Source organism: Bactrocera latifrons, unplaced genomic scaffold (genome assembly GCF_001853355.1).
Source record: "Bactrocera latifrons isolate USDA-ARS-PBARC rearing strain unplaced genomic scaffold, ASM185335v1 scaffold_115, whole genome shotgun sequence".
NCBI classification, from domain to species: Eukaryota; Metazoa; Arthropoda; class Insecta; order Diptera; family Tephritidae; genus Bactrocera; species Bactrocera latifrons.
Window position 1 is genome coordinate 464,455 of NW_017534575.1, and position 26,845 is coordinate 491,299.

Below are 26,845 nucleotides of genomic sequence, written 5' to 3' on the forward strand. Positions count from 1 at the left end.
CGACTCACCCCAATAGCGATAAGTTTATTTGTTAACGAAACCATTAAGCTAGAAATGGGTTTCATCTCAGAAGCTAAATTTTCGATGAACGTTTTTTCGAGAACGTCAATTAATCTTGCACTATATAAAGTTCATTTGAGAAGCTGAACAATACACTGACAACACTTGACAGAAATCGCCATCCCTTTTGGTAGACGCTGTCAATCGAGTGTAAATATATTTGAAAGTAGTGTGCGAAAATTTAGGTTTATGTGTAGATATTACCCCTTTTTTGTAGAATTGCCTTATTTTTATTTTTGATAGTAGTTTCGATTTTTTAATACACTTTGAAGTGTACAATAAAAAAAAGCGTTGGCATTGCTATTGGCAAAAAGTGGTATCTGTCACCGAAAAAAGCCCTCTGGCTCTACGACACTGTGGTCAAGCTCATTATGTTCTATGGAGTCTTTATATGGCGGAGGGCTCTAGAAAAGACCACACTTGCAAAAAAAAAAAACTTATAGCGTTCAATGGGCGGCGCTCATTAGCATGTGCTAAGGTTCACTCCAACCATGACACTTAACGCTACAGCTCCGGAGTGCAGCCCCCTTCAGAGAAGTGACCATCCACTCAAATAACAGAGCGGCGATACTAGCCTTCAATTTATTAACAGTACGTTCAGGATTGGTCAAGGAGTGCCTAACCTCGCTATCAATAGTATTACGTGACTTTGTGATAAGACTGGTATAGGTGCCAGGTCACAGCGGAATCGCAGGAAATTGTAAAGCTGATAAGCTAGCAAGAAAAGGCACCAGCTATCGGTAGAATGGGAACGGACCGGTGCTCCCGTATCCTCTTGTGTTCTATTACTAGATAGCTGGGCTTCGCGGAAGTTTGGCCACCGTGTCGCCACGATTTTTCAAGTTGTGGTCAGTCGATTTATTTGAGATTACCCACGAATATTTTTTAAATAGTTCTCTATCATTTGAGATAGGGCACAATAGACCTAAAGTCGCGGTGCATTCCTCATTTAACAATCTTATCATATGAGATAACAAATACTGAACATTTCTATTTTGCAACATTTAAAAAAAATCCAACAATGAAAAAAAGTAGTGCAAAACATCTATTTTTAATTTTGGTTAGCCGTCATTTAAAGAATCGTTTTGTTGTCAGTTTTGTTGATTCAAGAATCCGTCTTTTTTATATCAAAAGAAGCAAAAAAAAAAAGATCGCGATTTTCGAATTCAGGCCTCTAGATTAGAAAACCAACCACCTTAAAAGATAAATAGTGAATTCGCATGTCTGAATAACTAGTCTTAGTCGTAGCAAAGATAGATTTTCCAATACGCTGGTACTCTTTGACTACCTAATAACTAAAATATATTACCGTTACAAAAGAAATTATATTCTTGTTTTACTTCATTTGTTAGTGACATATGTACATAAATAAGGAAGTCAAGGGTTTGGTATATATATGTTTGTAGGTATAACTTGTGAAAGAGAAGAGAAAATGCTCAAACGAAATACCGCATTTCTCGAAAGTTAGATTAGTAACTTCAAAATATATATTTTATGAATTTAATAACCTAAGATATGGTCTAAAATAATAAGTACTAAAAATAAATTATTAAAAACAATAACAATATTATTAAACTAAGAAGTCAAAAAATACCAAGAGTTTTTGTTTTAAATTGGCGACAACTATTCCTCTCAGTGTTTAACTAAACATTTCACTAATCATGCTTCTCCTCTCCTCTAACAAATCGAGTTCTTCCAAAAATACTATAATCTCCAGCGAAACTTTTTGTGGTTTTTGTTTAAGGTTAAAATTTATACAAATATATGTACATACAAAAATTGGTTATACATATCGGTTAATTTGATAAAGTGTTGAATCTTTTTGCTTATTATTTAATCGCATTCATCTATGGCAGTGTAATCCTTACTAATTATAATTATTTATTTATTTTAAAGTTTCCAATTTTTTCTTTATTTCGATTAATTTGGTCTACACTGTATTGACTTAGCAACACTCACATAGCTTCTTTAAATGGTTTTTGATGAAGAGCAGATTTCTCTCGTTTCGCTAAAGTTGTTTCTGCACTATCTTATGTTTATTATTATAAGATTGCATAAAATATGCAAAATATTTTTGTGGGCAAAAAATAGTAATTTTTTTTTTTAATTTTTCTTGAAAACTTATTCGTCAAAATATTTTTCTTTTGGTAATACTAAATGGATGTTATCAGTGCAGTCGATAATAGATTTTTATTTTGTTGACAATTTTTCTATTAAAACATTTTTCTAATGAATTGTAAGTCATAAATTGCGACTAATTTGAAAATTTTATTTTAATGTAAAATAAAATAAGTTTAATTGTAACCAAAAGTGTATTTAAATCTTCAGAGGCAAATCGAACAAACAACTGGTATAAATGCAATAAATTGGTATAAACCAAAGGAAATCGAATTTTCAAGCTAAAACAAGTTTAATGAGTTACTTTTACTATTTGGTTTCACACCGAGTTTGAAGCTCAAACAATGCGAAGTGAAGTGGCGCATCGAAAATCGTTACTATGGCCTTCTCTCTTACATTTTATGTGACTTTGCTCATCTGTATTTCTTACGCAAACTATTAGTAAAATTATTACAATAGAAGTAATGAAAAAATTAAAAAAAAAAAAAATTGTATTGAACAAAAAAATTAGCTTTCAGTTGAGCAACACTTTTTCAGCTATTTATAAAGATCTCATCGTAAAATATCATTGTAAATACGTTCAGCTTCTCAAATGTACTTCGCGGATTCCAGGAAAATATAATTCTTAACATTTTATTTCTACTGTCTGACTTAGTGATCAGTTTTTAATCGTATCCTCCAGAGCAACTCTTTGTTGTTGTAGGCGTATGAGTTTTGCTATATAAATTTCATTAATTCTACCATGTTTGCTACATACAAAAATGGTTATTTACAAAAATGACAGTCTACTTTGCTGTCTAATTAAAAAAGTGAAAAATGTTGTGCAAATGTTTTTTTTTTGTTTTTGGCATTTATAAAGTTAATGTAAATATTTATTAAAAATATCAAAATTGCAAATTCTTTCAAACTTCCGTTATCTTACATATATGTAAGTACTTCAATGAAAAATCGTTATTACAATTGGAAAGTTACTACTTTTTACTAAACCACTCACTCTTCACCCATCAAAATGTTTTAACAATTTTTTGTTAAGACTGCTTTTTTTACAAATTTAAGAGCTGAAACGTAAGACTGCTTATAATTTATGGTGTTTTTATTTATAAGTTAATGTGTATAATGTTAACAATATTGCACAAATGAGATGCCTACAATAGCAATTAGTTTGAAATATTTCATTATCTACATAGTACATAGTTAACGGTAATGTTAAGAAATTTATCATTCCAACAATCACTTATTTCACAAATAATTTTAGTTGCGTTTGAATGAAATATATGTATGTATGTACACATGTCTGTGTATGTGTTCATTGTAAAAACAGTCTACTATAAAAAACATGGCACATGTCTTGGTATTAAAATTAGACGATTTTCAAAAGCCCAATATGGTTAAAAAAATGTTGTTAATTGATTTTTGAACTTTAAAATGATGTGAAGATCTGCATGAACTAAAATAAGTCTACGGTTGTCGAAAAGTATTTTCCTCTCCAAAAATAACACGCTCTATAAAAGCAGTCATAAGATCAATGCAAATTGCTAAAGGCTATAATAAATCATAAATGTGTTAGAGCTTTTCATCATATCATATCTACTCAGTTAACATATGTGACCTGGTCTACGGAAAGGGGGCTTAGGTGTCAAAAAAATCTATTTTCACTTTTTAGTTAATTGGGATGGAAGATGAGATGCTTTTTCTTTTTAACAGCTGTTTCCCAGAAAACTAGTTTTCGCACGTTAGCTACCTTTTCATAGAACAGGTCACATATATAAATTTCACAAGTTGAGTTTCAAGAACATATGTAGGCAGAGTCTGTGTTCTGTTCAGGAGCTGTGAATATATACTATCATTTTCTTTCCTCTTTTGTTATTTTATTCGGTGTTTTGAGAATGAATCAATTAAATAAATGGGGACTGCCGTCAATTGTGACTAATTGACTCTAAACGCCAGTTGTAAGACCGATTATGACATACGGTTTATTGTTCTGGTGGCGAATTTTGGCAAAGTTATAGCACATAGGAAGTATACAGAGAGCAGCAAGTGTATGAATCAGTGGAGCGCTTAGAGCAACGCCGAATCAGACAATAAATGCTATTTTGTGTGTAAAGCCTACAGATTTGTTCTATAAGCAATTTACAGCGAAGTCGGCACTTAGTCACTTGTAATTTACTTTCAAAGTTTTTATTTCTACCCAATACCATGAATATTATCGATTTTTGTAATCTGTTAGAAAAAAATCTATATTCGGCCCTTAATATTGTTTCAGAAGAGAAGTGGGCTAGAGGTGATGTTGACAAAGATACAGAGATAAATATCTATACGTTCCCGTCCAAATCGAATGAATGAAATACCAGTTCCAAAACTCAGTGATAAGTGGATGAATTAGCCAGATTAGGCACCATCTTACAATTAGATTCTGATAAAGAAGCAATCCTACACTTGTTCATCAAGCAGACAAATGAGGTATGGGCCGCAAATGCTGACTATAGACACAAGAATTTTTCTATTAGTGATAATAAATCACCGTCTTACTAGAAGGCACTCCAACGGACTGGAGACCATACAATGGTTATTGTAATAGAATGCAAGGCTTTGTGTAGGAAACAACATCCACGTAGACTCGTATCGCATTACAGCCAGAAGTGTTTTGGGAAGCAGGGCAGCAGTGGAAAATGTTGCCAGAACCAAGCAGTTTCACTTCTTCTAGGTGGCAGGCAACAAAAGCATTGAGGACAATGAAACAGTGGACGAGATTGTCAATAATGGTGTGCGCCTAAGATCCGAATGCTACACCATGGAAATCCATGAATTGCCTTCACGACGATCTCGACAGAAACATGGTAAAGAAAATTGAAACGTCATAGAACGAGATACCTGGATGAAAAACTGTAAAAGACATGTGCAAAACGGTAGATCGGAACTATACAAATTCCTATTGGCACTCGATAGAAGAAAGTGTAGGAAGATGATGGGAATGCTAACTGGTCACTGGTAAGCTGTGGCTGACAGAACGAGAAGACTAGACTGAAAATCTAGAGCAGGGCGCCAGGAAAACAGTGGAGCATTTCTTGTGCATGCATCCTAAAGAATGACTACTCCTCTTGGACTTAGCAAGTGAACTCCATCTGGTATCGCAAAGGAGCAAACTAGTCTATGCGGGCTTATTGGCCTACCAGATTAATCTATACTAACTTAAATTTTATATAGGCAAAGAATGGCATCTATCGGCGGCGGTTTTCTTAATGATGTCTCAGATATTCTACAAATACAATTTTTCGAATTAATCTACTTTATGCAGACCACAGTAATCTTTAAAAAAACATTATTGTGGGAGAACATGTCCCGATAGTTTCACAATGGATTTTTAGAAATCTAGGTGCGTCGTCACAGATCTACTGTACCAACCTAACCCAACTTGATTTGAAATATTCTTCAATCAACAAGAATTGTCGGCATATAACATAAGTAAGGACGTACATAACTAAACTTTTTTCTTACTAATATAGTACACCGGGTTTGAGTATCTGCTTCGAAATCTTACTACCGGTGATGAACTGTGTAACTTAATTTAACCTAACTTTTGTACCACTGGACTTACTTTACTCATTCGTTAAAAATATTAATATATTCGCTTAAGCGCCATATAAAAGCAAAAATAAAGTGATTCGAGTTATGCAGATATTCTATTTACATATATCTCAATGTTATGTGGTTACCTATTTGCAATAGTTTAAGGGAGGGGTTAGGGTTTCAAGGTAAAAAAAAAATGCCTTTCTGCGAATTAATTTTTTAATTTTATTCCGATTTTTTTTTACATTATTGCACACTTTTGACAATATATCCGTAGGGTAGTCTTTTTTTACCTTGAAATCCTAACCCCTCCTTACTTCATGTACTATGCCACTTGCTTGTTCGACTCAGCAAAAGTTGAAATATAGCTATTAAGAGAATTTCAGGGGTTTTAAACACAAAAAGATATAAATCGAATTATTTTGAATTTACTTGAAACACTTTGTGCCGTGATTTTCATAGCAGACTGTATGCAAATACATCGGAAATCGTGAATTTGTAACGTCGTTCAGTGTTGATGCGAAGTGAAATTGTAATTTAATCAATATGCATATGTTATTAAATTCTGTAGCTTAATTGCCAATAATAATGATATTTGCCACTTAAAACACACACACGCACACATATACAGGTATAAGTACAATAGGCGTTGGTTGTGTGCAGCACAATGTGAAATGTGATTATAACTTATGCCCACAACATACTATAGGTATATATTGTATATATGTGCTTAAATAATATTAATTTATATATACATACATACACGTATACTTAAATGTATGCTATGTTCATGTGTATACATATATTTGTTTACTTGCTTATTACCTAAACTTATGATTAGTTGAGATATTTTGCAATTATTATGAGTAGGTATGTATGTATGTACGTAGGTATATAACGTTAACTATGTTCCGCCAATGAGTGCCTATGTACAGATGTAAATGCTCGCAATTGTGATTATGAATTCATTGTAATGAATGTTGCGTGCAATATTTGCGCATGTGTTAGTGATGCACAAACCCAACAACAAGTTTTGTGTGTGTTTGTTTTTATTTTTGTAATTTTCTCGATTGATTTAGTGTCTTACAATTAGAAATTTTAGAACTATTTGCTTTAGCTTTGCAATTCTTTGTGACAAAGAAAGGGTTTATACAGGGTGTGGTTTTTTGGACTCATTACTTTCCAATAGTATCTATGCATATTTTTTGTTGTTGATAATTTTAAGAATATACAATGTGTACCTTTGTATCTACAATTAGTGAGAAATAGGCGATATTTATGTGGTTAGGATGTTTTTCGAAATCATATATTAAAAATGAATAATTGTTTATAATAAGCAAAATTTAATAAAAAATTTAACATTAAAGATCAAAACTCTTCTTGATCAAAAAAGGTTAAAGAGGCAAATAATGTCATAATTAATGGCATGCTGGGCCTCGGTCTATTTTACCGCAATTTATGGTTAGGGCGCGGCATGTATTCTGTAGTCATTCAGCTGCCATTCGCACACTGCTTCGCAGGATATTCGCGCTAATGAGCTTCATTAGAATGCGGCTCACGCTTTTCGCACGCTTCTATGATAATGAGTGGCATTGTGGGTTAAGTTTTGAGAGCCTAATCATTAATCAGAAAATATTATAATAATTGGGACGCAGAAAAGTACGAATTAGACCTATTCGCTCCAAAAGAAAAATGTATGAAATGTTTATTATAATTGTAATCACTAATTAATATAGAAAATAAATCTAAGTCTTCTGTCTTTCTGCTTTCCCTAAATGGGATAGTTTAAAACTCCAAAATAACAAAAATTCATTACAGCACAAGGAGTTCACGACACTTTTGAACAAAATATGAGAATAGAGACTAACTGACCTTATTTTTTTCTTTAAATAATTCTTTGAAAACCTCGGGGAAAATATTCAAAAGAAAATGCAAAAAACTCTTAAATACCTGTCCAGCTCCCATGAATTAATTTTATTGCAGGAAGCGAGGTGGCAATATAATTCTCAAAAAGATTCTAACATCTATAATATTATGAATTGACGACTGTTTTTATTTCACTTAAGCCTAGTTTGCAATTGTTTGAAGAATTTGTTCCATCAGTTTCCTTTAATATTTGCATTTATGGATTAGAAAACTTGCTTTAAGCTACTGCCATCAAATTGGTTAATTCTTTAGTAGTTTCTGGAATATCTGGTGAAAATTAGGGAACCGCTCAAATGTTCGTACTTATCAGAAGTGAAACATCTTCACACTCAATGGCAGACAAATATTTATAAGTATTGCATGTAGTTTTCGATACGTTTTTGGTAAGTATTATAAAAACATCTATACTTTTATACTCGTAGATTGAGTAGTTAACACAATTATCAGTAAGTGCATCTGTTTGGCACACAACTTGAGTTTCCATGTCTTCGCACAAATAAAGTTTATTAAATTTTGAGGCACCTTAGGTTAGAAAACGCTTATCAAGTGCTAATCATTATTCGAAATTTCCTCAAAATTCTAAGACTATCCGAACTGACGAAGCAATCCAGAATCTAGGCTACACAACGGAAAATATTCCGTAGTAGACCACTCCACAATTATTGGTTTAAAATTCATCATTAGTTATTTGAACTATTAAACCATACGTCCTTAGATTCAAACACTCTACCACCATGCTTAACGCAAGGAATAGCATGCATTAGTTATAAAAATTATAACACCAGCAACACTGTAAGAACCCTAGAAAATTCTAACACCATTATTATTAGAGAAAATATCCACCATCTTTTATATACAGGAAATTACTCGTTCATAAACAGTAAAGCTGTAGAATACAAAGTCAATGTTAATGGAAAAAAAAGAAACCTGCCTACGTGTTCCATAGAGAACGAATAGCCATTTGAAAAAACACCAACTAGTCGGCACATCCATGTACTTAAAGTTTAGAAAATATAGTCAAGACTCAGAGACATTCTAAAAAACATAATATCACTCAAGAAAACAGCAATTCCTTTATAACCATCAACAATAGATGAAACAACAGCAATTTAAAATATGAAAACATGCATATGCCAAGAAAACGTGTTCAGAGTATCCTGATTCTGTACAGCTTTTGAAATTGTCAACCTCAAGAAATACTTCTTCAAACAAAACACACCAGTAGTACATAAAACAATAACATAAGCTGGCAAAAAACTCAAACTTTACGAAGAAAATCGAGAGATTCCAAAACAAACCATAAATAACTCCATAAACCTGTGGAAAAATAATCATACTCCTCGCAAACATTGTCACATAAATCAAAAATACATTATAAACAATGAAACCATCATATCAGATAAATGCCATGACATACAGATTTAATCTAGAGATGTACACTTAAACCTCAGACCATATAACGTAAGGATGTCCAATACTCTCGTTAACACAATACAAACACTGTGCTTGAACCTATACATAAAGAAATAGCACATAACCATAAACAACCCAACAACACAACTCCATACTCGGCCACTTTTACTACGATTGAAATTATTCAACAAAAAAGTTACAACAAATTTAGAATGTTGGAAAAAGCCTTCGGTGATAAGGAAGCCAGCCAGATGTGTTTTGAGTAAAAATTATTCAAAGATGGTCAAGAACGCGTTGAAGATGAATCACGTCAATAAAATCAAGGAATGGGGCTTGAAAATCGATGATTAGCAGTCAGAGCTTACTGGCGTTGTTGAAATATCGGAAAGATCAGTGCAAACCATTTTGAAAGGTCATTTGGATCTAAGAAACGTGCAAGAACGATTAGTTTCAAAATCACTACATTTGTTCGAAAAACAATGTCGCGTTAACGTTTGTGGAACAATGCTTTCCGGCTAACAGGAAGTAATGAAACGTATTATTACTAGCGATATGCTTACGATCCGAAAACAGACCGAATATCGTGGCAAAGGTGAGACGAAGCTGAAAAATCACGTCAAAGCAGGTCAAAAATCAAGGTTATGTTGACAGTTTTCTTTATTGGCCAGATACAAAATATTATTATCGCGGTGTGATACGCTCCGAATTCTTTCAGATAAGCCAAACTATCAACAAGGAATACTATTTGATGTTATTGTATTATGTTATTGTATTTTGTTTTTTTGTACCACGATAATGCACCGTCCCATACTTCATTGGTAGCATACCGGAACCACCGTGTTTAGTTATTTAGTTTCGTGAGACTTCAGGCTATTCAGCAAACTCAAACAACTGCTCCGGGAAAACCGTTGAAGTCTTAAACGTGAATCGCTACGTGCATTGAAGGATATTCCAGAAATTGGCTTTAACTACTGTTTCGACGATTGGGAGAAACGTTAACAAAAGTGTAAATTATTAATTTTTAAATTATGAAAGAAAGTCTTTCTGTTCACAGTAGTACACAGACAATTACATGTAAGATACCAGATATGAAGAGGGGTGTTGGAAAAATATGAAAATATAGTTATACCAGTAGATAAATCTTTCAACATAGAACTATTGATCAAAAAATTAATAGATTTAGTAATGTTCAAAAACCATAATTTTATCAATTAGTTTTTGTGATTTATAATAATTAAATGAGTACAAACTTATTACAATATGGCTTGAGTGAAAAACACAATAAACAGTAAAACTATGACAAAGACATAGGACAATACACATCGCTTTGACTAAAAGGTTCACTGACCTTGGTACCACATAAAGTTGTACCTCATTTGCTCCTTTCACTTTTGTTAATGTCTGCATATGTACATATGCAGTATATTTCATGGTACCCTTGCGTAGAAAATTCCAATATAATCTAGTTATATGTATGCCCGTATATTTCACAGCTTCCTTTACAATTAAAAGCCTTCCTACTTAAACAAATATAAAAAACCTAAGTAATATAAAAACATTGATTACTCCAGGAAGAGGCGAAAATTCTGAATTTCAGTAAGGTGTCAATGATATTGTACTACGCTCGGCTTTATTTCAATTAGTTTTGCATATATACGAATAAAAGTAAATGTATTGGGTGTTGACGGCAAATTCATGTTATTTATTTGAATGTATTATATACATATTTATAATACATGTATTTATGTATGTATATACATATGCAGAATAGTTGAGTGAGCAGAAACACAGACAAAGCGCCATAATAAGGAAGACAACGTTGTGGCACAAGAAATTAGGAAAGAAGTGTGAAAGTGTGGGAAAAAGCTTTAGCAGCTTTGCGAGCAAAACCATGGCGCGTCAGTGGACTCATAAAATAAACGAGCGTAACTTTACGATATTTTTATATAAACCCCACTTAGCTGGTGATGCCCTGCATTGCCATATATTCGGCCAATATTCGGTATGATTTTTTTTCGCTTCAGCAGGAAGGTAAGCACGTCTGTGTGAGCATGCTTAGTCTCTTGAGTGTTTGTGTTAATAACCGAAAAATATTTTGTCTGTGGCCAATAAAGCGCGTTAATGGGCATTTTGTGCGTGTAAACCTATCTACTTTTATATCTATAGTATATATAGTATAATAGAAGCAATTGCAAAGAATGTCAATTGTAAAAATCGGCGTGAGTTTTCTAACGGACTACTCCCATAGTAACTATTTTGAGTATATCTAAGAAAATACTGTTGAATTTTAAAAAAAATTATACAATATGTTTCTATGCTTCGAGAACTGCTTATTATAGTAATACATGATTAAATAGAAATATGTAGCTTTATGCATTGCTGTTTTTTTGTACGCTGAGAAGTTGGAAGATATAGTGGAGCCTGTATTATAAATAAAACAAATCGAATTATAGAAATTTTTACATCTATCAAAGTCGAATTAAAGTATATATAGAACAGTTTCTGGTGATATTTTGGTAAGTGAACATTAAATTCGGAATATAATATATTATAATCATCATTGGGTAGATTATTGGATTAGAAGTTCTTCGATTGATGTCAAAAAAATCTTCAACAAAACAATATGAGTATATCTTGCATTTCTACAGATATTGATACATTTACTACCGGGTAATCGTGCTCTCAAAACAAAAAGTGTAATGAAGTGCTCTCGTATGCATGCTACCTCTTTGCTTTTGTTGTAGGGCAATTATGCTTTTGCGGTTGTGGAGTTCTTTGTGTTGTTTATACTCATTGATATTGTAGAAATATTGCTGTTGTTGTTTGGTTGCGGTTATTTTTCACTCAAGTTTCCATTTTCTTAAGGGACTTTGAAACATTTACTCCGGTGAGTCTACATACATATTTGAGCACAAGAATTATTTATAGAACCGTGTGCTAACCCAACAGGTAACCTATAGTGGGATGAAAGAGTGCTTAAGTGGTTTTAAGGTTGGTTGAGTTGGTGGTTAAGTTTTAAAAAAGGTCAAATAGTTTTTGTATTCGAATTTGTTCTCGTTGGAAATAATTATGTTAATTCGTATATGATATACAGCAAATCTCCACCTCTCTCTCCCTCTTACTCTTTTTGTGTGATATCTTTTGTTAGAGTAGTATCAACTGAGGGATTGAGACTGCAATAAACTGATTTTAAGGAAAAAATTATATTTTGAAATTCTAATTTTTTCTAATTGTTTCAGGAAAAGTACGTCCCAACTGCAATTCTTAAAAACAGATAAAATATTATTCGAGTGAATTTGCAAGAAATTCATATAGAATATTTTTTCCTACAAGTCATACTGCTGCTGCCTTTTCCTGAGCAATTTGGCATTTTTGTGGTCAACCCTTTTCATACAAGTAATCCTGTATGTATAGAAATATTTTGTATGCAAAAGGTTGCCGGAAGTTTGTAATTTGCGCCATTTTTTTTTAACTTTTTGGCAGACGAATTTGCTTTTCGATCTTATCCTCATTGATTGCCTAAATATGTATGTATGAGTATATTTGTTCGGATATTATAATAATTTAAAAAGATGCAAAATATTGTTGCTGAGCTTTAATTGACCAATTGAAAGGTAATTTTATGGAATTGATGTGAAAATATTTTCTCCCGCTGAAAGGTGCAAAGGTGCGGTATTCATATCACCTTTGGCGGGTCTAATTACTCAAATGAAGGGAGGCACGTATTTCTATTAATTTGTTGAGATCAGTTACTATATAATAAATATATTCACTATATTTAAAAAATTGCGCACCTTTTTAACGATATTTATATATTTTTCGGTTTCATTTATGTGAAGACCAGAATCATTGCAGCTGTGGGGGACTTTTTTTAGCGCCGTCGGAAACCAAGGTAGCTAGAGATTACTGAAATTTTTTCTTCAAAGAGTTTACTCTATATTCCTTAAATTTGTCTAATTATACATATATATACCCTTAAAATTTTTTAAGCAAGCGATATCAAAGATGTTTTCTATTCCTAAAAAGTTTGATTTTTTAGGCTATCGCACTGGATATGCCTCTTAAGAGGTTTTTGCTTTACACATACCAAAAAGTTTTCAAAAACATTAAGCTAAAAACTGAAAGTCAACACTTGTAAATATATGGATACGTATCAAACAAACAAGTAAAAGTAAAAGTAAGCAAACAAAAAATCAATTAGTCGGAGTCTAATGAAAATGTTACTCATACGCCCGGACATAAAAGACAGGCAAGCAAAGGATGTAGCAGATGTATATATATGTTTATAGGTAAATGTTGATGTGTTTTGTATAGGAGTTGAAAATTTAATGTTAAATGATTTTTCGTGTATACACACATTACAACAAACAAACAGACAACAAACACACGTAATGTCCTCGCATATGCACTTCCCTCACACATAAATATTTATCTTTCATTTATTTGTGTATTTTTTTCCAACAGCACACTGTCTCTAAATTTGGCTTAACTTTTGCTTTGTTATTCACCAACAGTCAGTTACATACACATAAACACACAACTAGCTAATATTGTTTTGCGTAGTTCGCTTTGCAACTTGTAGCGGCAGCAGGTGTTGTTGCAGCGCTGCTTTATTATTGTTATTATTTGTTTTTGCCGGCTGCTGGTGACCATTGCTTTTAACAGTTTTCTAAGAGTATATCGTTGTAGCACCGTTTTTTCTGCTTGCGTTTGTTTTCGAAAAAGATATTTGTTGTTTTTGTTTATGCAACATTTTCTCAAGTGCCCCACATAATGGCAATGAATGTTGGAGTAGACGAGAGCGTACGTAACAAAGTTTACTAAGGGAAACTGTTACCGTTACATTTGTATAATATTACATACACTTTTGTCGAAAACATTGTTTATGTACATATATTAGAGGGGCAGCCAAATATATGTATATGTATGTACACATATGAATCATAGTACTATGAGCTTGAAAAGGAGGAGTCCGTATGGTTGTTTCCTTGCAAACAGTAGATATTTGTCTACATTTTATATGTATGTGTAGTTTTCTACTAGCGTTAGCTGCGTTGGTCAATGCTTTTGAGCTGAAACTGTTACAGCTACTTGCAACACTCATATTTGTGCAAACAAGAGATCAAAATAGTCAAAAGACTTGAGATTATTGTTACATAAGTACGAGGTACTTACACAAAGTAATATTAGATATCTAATATTAACAACAAACGAGCTTACTAAGAACATATGTATGTATTGTCTATGCGAGGTTCGTTTGATAAGACATTGATGTTTTTAAAAGGCTTCATATTAGGAGGGTAATTCTAGAAATATCTGGATTGGATCTAAAATGTAACCACTGAGTTCAACGATTTTGACAATTTGTTTTTTTTTTTTTCGAGTGCAGGTGCACGGACAATATCAACTACTAGTAGGTGTTTTTTAGGTTTCATCCAGGTAGAAGAGATTTTTCAAAATATCTGTCAAGAGTTTTGAGGAAATTTCAGATCCACTTGTGCTGCAATGTGCGAATGGGAATGGGAATCGCGTATGGCGATCAAGTAATGGTCGAGCTGGAATTTTACTTTCAACAAAAGTACTTAACATATAAAAAGTTTTTGTACCAATTACATGAAATATCAATAAACCCACGAAACTGATTGCTGAAAAATGTTAATTTTTTCATTTAAAAACTTCACTGTTATCTTAAACTACACTCTTATCCATAACCATAAATCCGCACAGAAAAAAACGATCATGGACGAAACTGACTTTTTCCTAGGCTTTAGCGACAAAAATAGACTAAAAAAATAGCTTGAAAACTACCGTGTGTTGGCTTCATTCTGCCAGCTGCTATTTTCGTAAACATAGCAATTCTTAGCTTTTCTGCTTGATTTCTTTCACTTAATATCCGCATTTTTTCCCAACATTGGATTAACTATTTTCCTTCGTCTAAAAGTAGTTTCTTTACAAATGTGTGTAGGTACACATAATCAATATTTAACTTCGCCATCGAAAATCGTACTCATACGTTTCTTTTTTATCGCTTCTTACAAGTTGTTAAATACGTGATTTACGACATATGAATCTGTTTGAAAATACTTGTATGCTTTTATGAGCACATATTTATGCCTTTTAAAATTTCATTACACTAATTCGTGTTTATTTGAAGTTCCTTGGCCTTTTGTTAAGCGGTCGAAAAATCGTAGTTTATGCAAAAATTTCTGCATATTTTTGACGAGTGAAATTTAAATTTATTCCTTACATAGGGTTGTGCGCTGTTTTTGGGACCCGCCACTAAAACAAAAAGAAACAATACCAATGTAAAACTACCAACAGCCTCGGATGAGAGACTCCCCTTTTGAATACGACCATGGAAAACGTAATAAGGACTACGAGTTGAGGGCATGCACCTGGTCCCTTAATTGGGAAGGCGCCGCTGCTCAGCTGGTGATGTCCTCGTGAAAATAAAGGCTGATATCACCGCCGTCCAAGAAATGCGACGGTCGGAACAAGGACAGAGACACGTAGGTCCTTGTGGCATTTAGTACAGTTGCCATATAAAGGAGCGCAAGTTTGGTGTGGGATTCGTGGTGGGACACAGATTCCGTCTTCGAGTACTATCATTCACTCCGGTGAATGAACATCAAAGCGAAATTCTTCAACATATCGCTGATTTGAAGGAAGGAAGAGAAGGACGATGTGACCAAAGATGAATTTTATGAGTGCTAAGAACGCACTTATGAGAGCTGTCCCAGCCACGATGCCAAGATCGTGCTTGGCGACTTTAACGCCAGGGTGGGCAAAGAAGGTATCTTTGGCACTACGGCGATAAATTCAGCCTCCACGCGGAAACATTCAAAAATGGGTTGAGGGAGGGAGAGAGAGTTGAAGAGGGAAGCGAGACGCATTTGCGAACAGAAAAAGAAAGAGGCCGAAATGCGAAGATTACGAAGAGCTGGCCGACAGGGGGTAATGATCGAAAATTCTATGCAAAAATGCGGCGACTTACAGAAGGTTTCAAGACCGGAGCATACTCTTTTGGAACCCCCAAAGGGGATCTAGTTTTTGTTTTTGACAGATCACGCGTGAGTAGTGTTAAGTTATATATTATTTTATTCAGTATATTATTTTTGTTCAGTATGACATTGTTCTGTGAAGAATGTGTTTCGCTCAAATTATGATCAACATAATCGGCTTACTGAGCGTACTATTCGCAACACTATCATTCATCTTGAGACTCAGCATTCATTATATGATAATATTCGTCCGAATAGACCAGCACGCAATGAAGAAGACTGTAACTAAGAAGACTGTGGAGAATAGATTCGCTGACTTTCACAGCAACTTGGACTAACGTACGGAATATATTACGTCGAGATTTTAAATTGAAAGTGTACAAATATAGCTTGTACAAGAATTGAAGCCGCTCGACCTTTCCAAGTATCATCGATTCGCTCCATGGCGTCGCTCTATGGGCTCTTGAAAAGTTTCAAGAAGGTCCGTCGTTTTCGAGCCAAATTTTGTTCAGCGAAGAGGCCCATTTCCGGCTTAATGAGTACGTAAATAAGTAAAATTGTCGCGTTTCGGAGGAACAAGGAAAACAACCTGAAAACCAACGGTTTGGTGTTATCTGTGTTCCGGTGGAATAATCGCTCCATATTTCCTGTAAAGTGTTGCTGGTGAGAACGTACCGGATAATGGCAACTGATACCGCACCATGATAACCGACTATTTGATTCCTGAAATTGAAGCTCGTGATCCCGGCGACATTTCAAGTTTTTGTATCGTTTCTTTGAAAAAAAAAGTGGGTACCCTCAAAATAAATAACTTGTGAGGTTTTGGTGACAAATGCATAAAAAATGCTCTTATCTTCTTGGGAGAGTTCACAACAATGGAATTGAACGTATTCGGTTAATGAATCTTTCCATGGCATATGATGGTGAACTTTTTCTTCTAGAATCGTAAAATTTTCTCAGTGTTTTATTTGAGTTCATTAGAACGAACTTCAAAAATGTATATTTTTCTGAATTCAATTGTTTACATCAAGACGAATATTGGAAGAAATGAACTTAAAACATTAGCATCTTTAGTAAATCGTTTAGTTTTAGTGCGTTTGAAAACTATTGGGTTACTACGTGTGTTCCAAAGGTGTACCCCCCATACATTGGCTTTTTGGATTTCTTTTTCAGAATTGGAAATATTTTGTAGTCATATAATTTTTTAGAATAGGTATTAGAAACTGAAGGTTTTCTAAAGTTTTTCAAATTTAGAGCTTGAATTTATAGAAAGTTTATTGGAGGTAAAGTCTCCTATTTTCCATTCAAGAGTAATATTTATTATTTCCTTCTGGAGCATATGTATAAATAAATTATATTAAGTACTCAAAGGCTTAGACAAGAAAATCGCTAGATATACATCGCATAAATATATATGTATGTACATAAACTAGATATACTAATATTTTTTGGTTCTAATTTTTTTTACCAAATTAAATTACAGTACTTAGTGAATCTCATGTTACCCAAGAACGTTATTGTACAATATACAAAAAAAAATTGTGACATAAACCTATCTGCAAAATATTTGCTAATGCTGCTCCAGGTGAGGCTCGAACTCACAACCCCGGCATTGCTCAACCTCAACACACAAGTTACTGATTATAAGTACCGTGCGCTAACCAATTGCGCCACTGGAGCGCTGCGTCATCAATTTGAGCGAGCAACTAGAACATTACTCACTGCCTTCTTTCTGACAGCATAACGCGAACTTTTTCATCAAATGCTTGTTGCTAAGTTCGGTTTTAATTATAAAGCAAACATACAGACATTTGTACATGGAGCTCATGAAAGTTCATTACTTACTTGAGTGGACTTTGATAATGCTTTGAGTATTTAACATTTTGATTATAGTCGTGGCTTTGAAATTTTGTGTGTTTTATGTTGAAAAACTGAAATTTTAATTGTCATTGCTAAACTTCTATAATTTAAATGAATAAGAGGATCTTCGAAAATATGATTTAGTAGATAAAATTTACTAATGGGTATTTGTGACTAATCGGAATGTTATAGTTCATAAGTTGTTGGAAATTGTTATCTATACAACACTCATATATGTACATATACATATGTATATAGATGTTGTAAACAATTTTATCTACATTTTTGTGAAGATTTTCATTGAAATAGTTCATAGATTAGCTGATAAGCCACACATTATGTAGATAGTAATGCGTAATCTTCAATGAGTTAATGCTAGAAATTTCAAATCGAATTCGAATCTACATTTTTTAAAAAAGAAACTACTATTTGACGCGTTTCGAAACCTTGATTCAGGAAATTTTGTGTGAACAGCACATTATGCTACAGTTTCATATACCACTTATGTTTCCGTTACTTTCATGTTATAGGATTGTATGCAGTTGGTGCAGTGGTTAGAATTGTGCGTCTTCGTTTCGTTATTCATGGGTTCGATACCCAATTTCAACACGAATTAAAAGCAGTTGTTTAGTGAGCACGAACATAAATTCACTAGGGTTTAAACATGGCCTTAAAGATTTGGCGTAAAAAGCTCTGCCAGATATCTATTAAAGTTGCAAGTTCTAATGATGTATATAGGATTTACAAATTATATAGTCGTATACGTATTTTGTAGCTTTTATATGAGTCCTTAAGCCACATTGAACATAATATTTGTTCTGCATTATGGTTTTGAAGTCAATGTAGGAATATGAATCAAATATATTGCACTTAAAATACACAATTTGTATAATTGTCATTTTCCTCAAATATCTTTAACAAAACCATGCTTGACACATACTTTGAGCTTGATAAGTTGATTGACACTTTGACTAATGAATGAAGTCACAAGACCATTGACAATCCCATAAAACATAACTTAAATGATATTAGTATGTGAAGCCCAAAATGTAAATATGTACTTATTTCGATAAAAGCCAATTTTCACAGGAATTGGATATGAATTATATAATCAAGATTTACTTGTCATAAATAACTGGAGACAATAATAAGCGGAAATGATAATTATTAGGTCAAGATGTATGGAGGAGAGCAATGCCATGCGCATAAATTGTTTACCTATTGCTCACGCATCGCTGCTTGTGTGCAAATATTTGGTCAAAAACAACACAGTAATAGTACCGCAGCCACCCTATACCCCAGACCTGGCCGCATGTGACCTTTTTGTTCTCAAAATTGAAGAGGTCTATGATAATACAACGATACGCCGCGATTGAAGAGATATAAACTGCAGGAAGAAGGGTCTAAACAAGATCACAAAATATTATGCTTTGAAGTGGTTTTAGAAGTGGAAAAAACTTTAGCAGAGTGCATTGCTTTTGGAGTTGACTACTTTGAAGGAAACAAAATAGATCTTCAAGAATAAATAAACACTTTCTTAAGAAATAACAAAATTGCGAGACTTCTTGAACAAACCTCATATGCTAGTGGCATGTAGCTTAGGTAGTATTAGACCCTTCGAAGAAAGATATTTTTTATGAATTTGAAAATTCTTGCTTTGTATTGAAATTTAACAAAATAGCTGCGGCAGTACTCATAGCACAATTAGAAAGAACTGCAAAATTTTTTTGTTCGGTGCGACTTTAAAATTATCATCAAGTTCTGTGTAATTAAAGTGGCTAGTTCAACTAGTCTCCATATGACAATATACAATTATAATAACAATTGCTTCTAGAATGATAACAGCAGCTCAATAGTAAAACAATTAGCCTTCCAACCTCACAGTCAGTCCCTCATTCACTCACACACACACATATATGCTCAGAAACTCATACAATATATAATAATTTATACATATGTAAATACTGTGTATATGCTCTACAAATTACCTAATTATAATATTACATAATTACTTATAATAAATGTTACTATGCCCAAATGCACCTGGGAGTCGTGCTTGAGCATGATTTTGCATTCCGCAAACTGCCGGCCGGTTAATCATGGTACATACACTTTACTTGCAACATTTGTCATGATTTTGTTTTCCATTGTGTTATTTAGTTACTAATATAGTAGTTCGGTTTTGTTCTAATAATTTTAGTTGTATTAGTGGTACTTGGCATTTATACATTTTCAATACTATACTGCATTCGAATTACCCTCCAAAATCATTACATATACATACAAATGGATCGCGTTTGGCATTTAATTACATATTTATGCTGTACAGTGTTAGGTCTATATGTTAGTAATTGGTTCGTATCAACTGCTTGAGTTTTTGTTTTATTGTAATTGTTAGTAAACATTGTTGTATTATACACATGTAATCACTACAAGTATGGTAATTACTTATTACATTATTAGTAGCATTAGTAGGTATTAACTATTTAATAGTAGTTAGTTAGTTGGTATTAATAGTAGTTGTATTTGTAATGCTTTATTATATAACTTACATGATTAGTTGTTGTTTTTTGTTGTTGTTGATGGTGTAGTGCGTTGTTATTTGCTTGCAAGTCCATTTTTATTACGATTAATCCTTTATTGCTGTTTTTATGTTGGTATATGTATATGCTTGTAGGTATGTATATATTTCAGTTGACTGCTGCCTTCCACCTGCTTCTGCTTTTGCTTCTTAGGTTATGTTTAGGTATGTTTATGTATGTTTATTTTTTTGTTTTTTTTACATGCAACTTAATTTATGTAGTGTACGAGCATTTGTTATCTCTTCTAAGCACTTTATGTTAAATTACTTTTAACGTTCTTCTTATTATTTATTGTTGTTGTTGTTGTTGCATTAAGAAACTACTTTATGTTTTCTGCTTCTGTTTCTGTTGCGGTTTCTGTTTCCGTTACTGCTTTTGTTTTCGTTTTTTGTTTTTGTTTTGGTTTCTTTGCAATTTGTTTTTATAACACAGGTTTGGCAATGCTCGGTTTCGCTGTTGTCGTTGCAATTTCCGACAATTTAATATCGATTGGTACGCGCGTGTCGTATAACGTCGGCGCTTGCAATATTATTCCGGCCGTACCAACGACAACGGCTATTGTGAATAACCATAAGAATAGACGATCCAATACCATGGCCACGTATTTCCAATCTTCTTTGACCTATTGTGCAATAAAGAGAAAAAGGATATATTTGTCAAAATCTCGCTTCTTGCAATCAAGATGTTTACAGAATGAGTGCAAGTCATTGTAGAAAATCGTTGAATAGAAAGTTATAAATCAATCAAAGGTAATTTTTCAGACCTTTTATTAAGATTTGTTTTATATTGCTAAAGTGTGAAATAAAATTCATTTTAGGTAAAAAGGCTTCGAACTAAAAAATTATAGAAACTCATATAACATTTCTGAAAACAATTGGTGATTTGCCATCTAAGGTCAAGAGTTCTAGAAACTAATCGTTCTCACGAATAATAAATAAGCTGTGGAATTTGAAATCACTCCAAGATAATGTGTTCTGAGCACAGAATAAATACTGTTCCACGGATCTTTGTCGCTTCTGTGACCAAAGAGTAGATATACCAAACCCCATACCGCCCGGGTGCCCCCCAAGAAAAAGGATTCAGGTTAATGGGTAAATGAATCCGGTGAGAGAGCATATTAAAACCATTAACTCAGGAGCTTTACTAAAATTCGATTGAATTAAACGAAGTGTTGTGAAAAGGGAAATTGAACAATAGACCATTGTTCGCAGTGAATTCCTCAACCTTAAATCTGTCCCTGGAATCATCGCTACATACTTCTGGTGCCAATGAGAATATAACCGTCAATTGCGGCCGTTATTCCGCCTTAATAACTCACTATTTGCGTCCTGATATTGTAGTTCGTGATCACGGCGACATTTGGTTTCAAGAATACGGGCGTCACTTAACCCACATCGCATCAATCAATGAATTTATTGAGAGAACATTTCGGTGAGCAGATGATTTCACGTTTACGTTAGACTTTTTCTTGTGGGGTATGTAAAGTCTAAAGTCTATGCGGATAATCCCGCTTCGATTCTAGCTTTGGAGCAAAACATCATGTATATCATTCGCCAGTTACCACTCGAAATGCTTGAACGAGTCAGCGAAAATTGGACTCAACGGATGATCTGAGACGTGGCCACTGCCAACATTTGAAAGAGATAATCTTCGAAAAATAAATGCCGAAGAGTGTTTCTTCGAATGTTAATAAACATTTGTCATAAAATTTAAAGTTTTTGTGTATCTTCTTTAAAAAATAGGGAACCTTGAATGGATGGATCACCCTTTACAAAAGTACTGTATAAAAATTTGTGCAGGAGGATTTTTGAAGAACAACAAAAATTACAAAAAATATTTATGTATAACAATTAATAAATTATTTAATGGAACGATATTATTGGTAGTCAGTCTTCTTGATTAATACTTTACAGATAAAAAAAAAAAAAAAATTAAAATTAAAATTAAAATTGAATACGTAATTTCTCCTCCTGCATTAAATAAACAAACTGAACGTTCAAAGTAAATATTTGCTCTATCATGATTAAACTTTCACGAATCTAGTCCATAGCGCAGTACACATAATTAATAAATTCAAAGTTCAGCTGCAAGTGATAAAGATGTAAAATATGGAACGAGCTAAAAGAGAATAGAGCGGTGCCAGCTCCAGCGATGTAATTGAAAAAAAATACATAAAAATATTTCGCGCTGATATTGGCACTGCAATTGCCAGGGCGGAAGATGCGAGGAATAGCGCAAACTCTGTTAAGCTATAAAAATAAAAAATCAATAACGATGTCCGGCAGTTACTCGCTTCAGGCACTTGCCACCGTGATTCCAGTGATGCGGCATAAGTACATTTTTATGCGACACAGTGGGTTGTACTCCGCAGATTAATACTCTTTGCAATAATAGAGGATATAGAAATGTTAATGACTCAATTGCACATAATGGGTATATTACTATTATATTATATCCATATTTTCACTTTCATATTTATTTTGTAAAAGTGCTGTAAAACCGGTAATACTGAACTTTTTTAATTGTTTTTAAATATTTTTAAGAATTTTAAATAATACTATTTTCAGCTGTTTTTAAAAGTTATAGTATATACTTTGAGCAACAAATAGTAAGACTTTGTCCATAATTATAAAGTTTTTAATTTGGTTTACAAAATCTATTCCCCTCAAAGTAGTCCACCTTGGCTCCAATGTACATGTGTTAACGTTTTTTCCCATTATTTGAAACATTTGTTAAAGTCAAGAAGAATAGAATAGTCATAGAGTTTGCTGAATAGCCAGAAGTCACACAGAACTATATCAGGCGAATACGGTGGTTGCGGTATGATATTGGCTGAAAATTGGGCGAAAAACTCACGAAGAATCAATCCAGTAAGCGAAGGTGCATTATCCTTCGAGCAGACGACGCACAACAGTCAAATAGTATTCCTTGCTGACAGTTTGGCCAGTCGGAAAGAATTCGGAGTATACCACACCTCGATAATCGAAGTAAACTCTTAACATAACTTTCATTTGTAACTTGCTTTGACGTAGGTTGTTGTTCGGCTTCGTGTCACCTTTGCCACGATATTCGGCTGATTGATCTATTTTTCCGGGTCGTAAGCACGGATCCAAGACTCATCGACTCATTGCCAGTAATAACACGTTTCATAACATCCTGGTAGTAGGAAAAAATTGTTTCATGAGACAGTTTTTCAAAAAAAAAAAAAAAAAAAAAAAAAAAAAAAAAAAAAAAAAAAAAAAAAAAAAAAAAAAAAAAAAAAAAAAAAAAAAAAAAAAATTGTGACTTTGGAACCAATCGTACTTTCTTTTTTCTTAGGCCCAAATGATCTTGCAAAACGGCCTTCACTGATCCTTCCGATATTCCAACGATGTCAGTAAGATCTCTGACTTTTATGCGTCGATTTTCAAGCATCAATTATTAACATGTTGATCATCAGTTGATGTTGATGACCGTCCTGGACGTTACAAACACATTCTCTACCGTCTTTGAATAATTTGTACCAATCAAATCAAAACCACTTGCTCGCAACAAACAATTATCACCCAAGGTCTTTTTGAAACGTTGGAGATAATGTAAATGCAAGCCAGGGAGGTGAAAGCGTGAATTACTATTAAGGCCCTGATATTGTGGACGTTGAACTTTGGTTTCGTCGTACCATTTAAATTAGGCTGGATCTCACAAGAGGCTCGATGTATGGGTGTCACACAAACTAAAGAAAAAAATTCTTAGATTGAATTTCCATATGCGAATCGAAATAAAAACGATCTATATCTGAAGCGGATGGCGAGTAGGTGCAAACGGTGGTCCTGCTAGAATTGACTGACAGGAAGGCTTTGGTGTATGTTTGATACAACCGTTTAAAGTAAGCAATCGCCCATTAGTGGACCGTTTTGCACAATAGCAGACAATTGTATTCGCTGCAACGTAAGGCCACACAAATCGATAGTGACGCGCCTGAAGCTCAGTGAACTTGATTGGTGCTACGAACAAAACAGTGTTTTTTTTTTCAAAATAACTCTAACTATGTTAAGTAAACCTTACTATTCAAACCAAAAATTATGGACCTTATGAATGGATCAATCTTGGGTAGTTTTTTGACTCACCCTAATGCAAATATTTCTCAAAAGGCATATAAAGTGATATGCATTTCCGTTAACTTAAACCATAAGTAGATATATTTGGGATATTTTGCATTTTGCACTTCATCGTTATTGCTTTTATGGTTTTATTTTGTCCTCCATTTGCTTGGACCCCACTTCTGTCGTCACTTTGGTAAATATTTGTTGTCTTTCATCGTTTTGTTGTTGTGTTTATTTGCTTTTCGCCAAATCGACTACACAAAATGTTTGGCAGCAACGCCCGAACGGCAATTTATACCGAGCTGTGCCCCTATTCATTCGGCTATGCATTCATTCACTCATTCATTATGCGCTACAAATAACTTCCAATCCATTCAGTTGCGATACTCGTACAAGACGACGGACGATTGCGACAACTCGGAGTGACTTTGCGGTCTATTTTTTCAGCAGTTTTTGTTATTTTTGTTCATATTTATTAAAACAGCTTTTGGAATTATTGAAGATAGATGAATGAAATATTGCATTCGAGTGGAATTGACAGGATATTGCTAAAGCAAGGTCATCAAAAGGAGCGATGAGCGCGATTAAGCGTGCCACCAATGAGCAATGAGTAGTTATTGTTGTTGTTGTTGGTGTTTTTCATCGCATTGCAACTACTGCACCAATAAGTGAAATAAAAATGATGAGATTTTGTTGTTATTGTAGTTTAAGCAAGCATATGACGATGATAACGATGACGGTATTTAGTCAATATGTCGCGCTTCAGTGCTCCAGCGAGGAGCGTGCGCGCCATATAGCGGTACTTATGCCGCTTTGTTTTGTTATTGCTAGTGCTGGTGTGGGTGTTGGCTGTTGCTTGCTGCTGGTGATGGTGATGGTGCTGGTGCTGGTGCTGGTGCTGGTGCCAACTTTAATGGTGATTGTATTGGTTTTGCCGTTGCCTGCGTGCCTCGACGACATTGATGGCGTTGGTCCTTCAGCTTGTGACAATGATGAATGACAAGTAGTTCGTGGATGCAGTAGTGGGTGCATGTGGAAGGTGCTGCAGCAACAGACTTTCGCAGCAGCAATGCAAAATGTTCGCATGTCAATTTTAAAGGATGCGTCGAATGGGGTTCACAGGATGAGTATAAAAAAAGAGATAAAACAAAAAACCGTATGTATTGCTTTCGAACCTCAACGAATGCAATAAACCCGTTACTCTTCCTTAACCTTGACCGTAACGTACCATACTAACTACAGGCTTGGTCCTTCCACCTCGTCCCTCTCCGTTCAACAAGTCGCTATATTGTAATATTTAGTGAAGCTTGGAAGCTCGTCCCTCCAGCTTTTATGCTACAAGTACTAATGCCATGCTGTGCAAAGTGTGCATAAAGCCGTCTTATACATGTTTTTCTTTGCAGCTTAGCATTTACAAGTCATAAAGTAGCTTTGCAGTGTGCTCTGTTTAACAAGCGCTAGCGCTCAAAGCCATGATATGGCGTAATCCGCAGATAGAATATGTTGTTGAGGCGCATAAACAAACAAATATGTAAATGCCACACAATAACAACAAGTCAACAAAGAAGTAACATAAAATGCAAATATGGATAATACTTAGGGAGGAAAGAGACAACGCCTTGGAGTACTTAGGTATTGTAAACCACACGAATTACTTATAGTACCTGCTGGAGGGAAATAGGGCAGGGGGACAAGCGCTTAAACACTAACCAAATAATGCGGAATTTCGAAGGTTTTGACTCTTGTGTTGAAAACAAAGTAAAAGTAATGCCACCGAGATATAAATAAGTTTAAATATAAACATAGCGAATTGGTTAAAAAATATGACCTTGAACTTTGTTTTACATGAGAGCGTATGCTCGTATAAGAAAATGAAAAATGGTTAAGTTTATCAAAATCGAATGCTAAACATTCAGTACTAATTGCAGAAAAATCCAATTGAGGAACTTTGCGAATTTTTATTTGTAAAAATTTTTATTTAAGAGATTTATATAGTATTGAACTTCTGAATCGACACTTAATTTCCTCCTACTACTTATGATGTATGGTAATTTAGTTTGAGGTTGGAAACTAAAAGCTTAAAAGGTTCTCAAAAATTTATGATATTGAAGTGAAATGATTGAATAAAGATAAAAAATGTGTTTTTATCATTACATGTACCACATTAATACATTTATATGAAGCTGGAGCTGCGCAATGTAATGTCATTAACGTTTCATATTTCAAGAAAGTAAGT

At 33.8% G+C, this 26,845-nt stretch overlaps 1 protein-coding gene and 1 non-coding gene across 2 annotated transcripts in view; both read right to left on the reverse strand.

Moving 5' to 3' along the window:
• Positions 1–17,662: 17,662 nt before the first annotated feature.
• Trnai-uau lies at positions 17,663–17,765 on the reverse strand. Its single transcript has 2 exons — positions 17,728–17,765; positions 17,663–17,698 (listed from the first exon to the last, which is right to left on the reverse strand). It is a non-coding gene; the product is annotated as a tRNA-Ile (tRNA).
• Positions 17,766–20,516: 2,751 nt separating this feature from the next.
• The window catches only part of LOC108976604 (acetylcholine receptor subunit alpha-like), a 152,409-nt gene continuing 146,080 nt past the window's right edge, over positions 20,517–26,845 (reverse strand). The window contains exon 10 of the mRNA XM_018945824.1: positions 20,517–21,149. Within this exon, the coding sequence (XP_018801369.1) occupies positions 20,949–21,149 (201 nt within the window). The 3' untranslated portion in view covers positions 20,517–20,948. The remainder of the gene's footprint in view (positions 21,150–26,845) is intronic.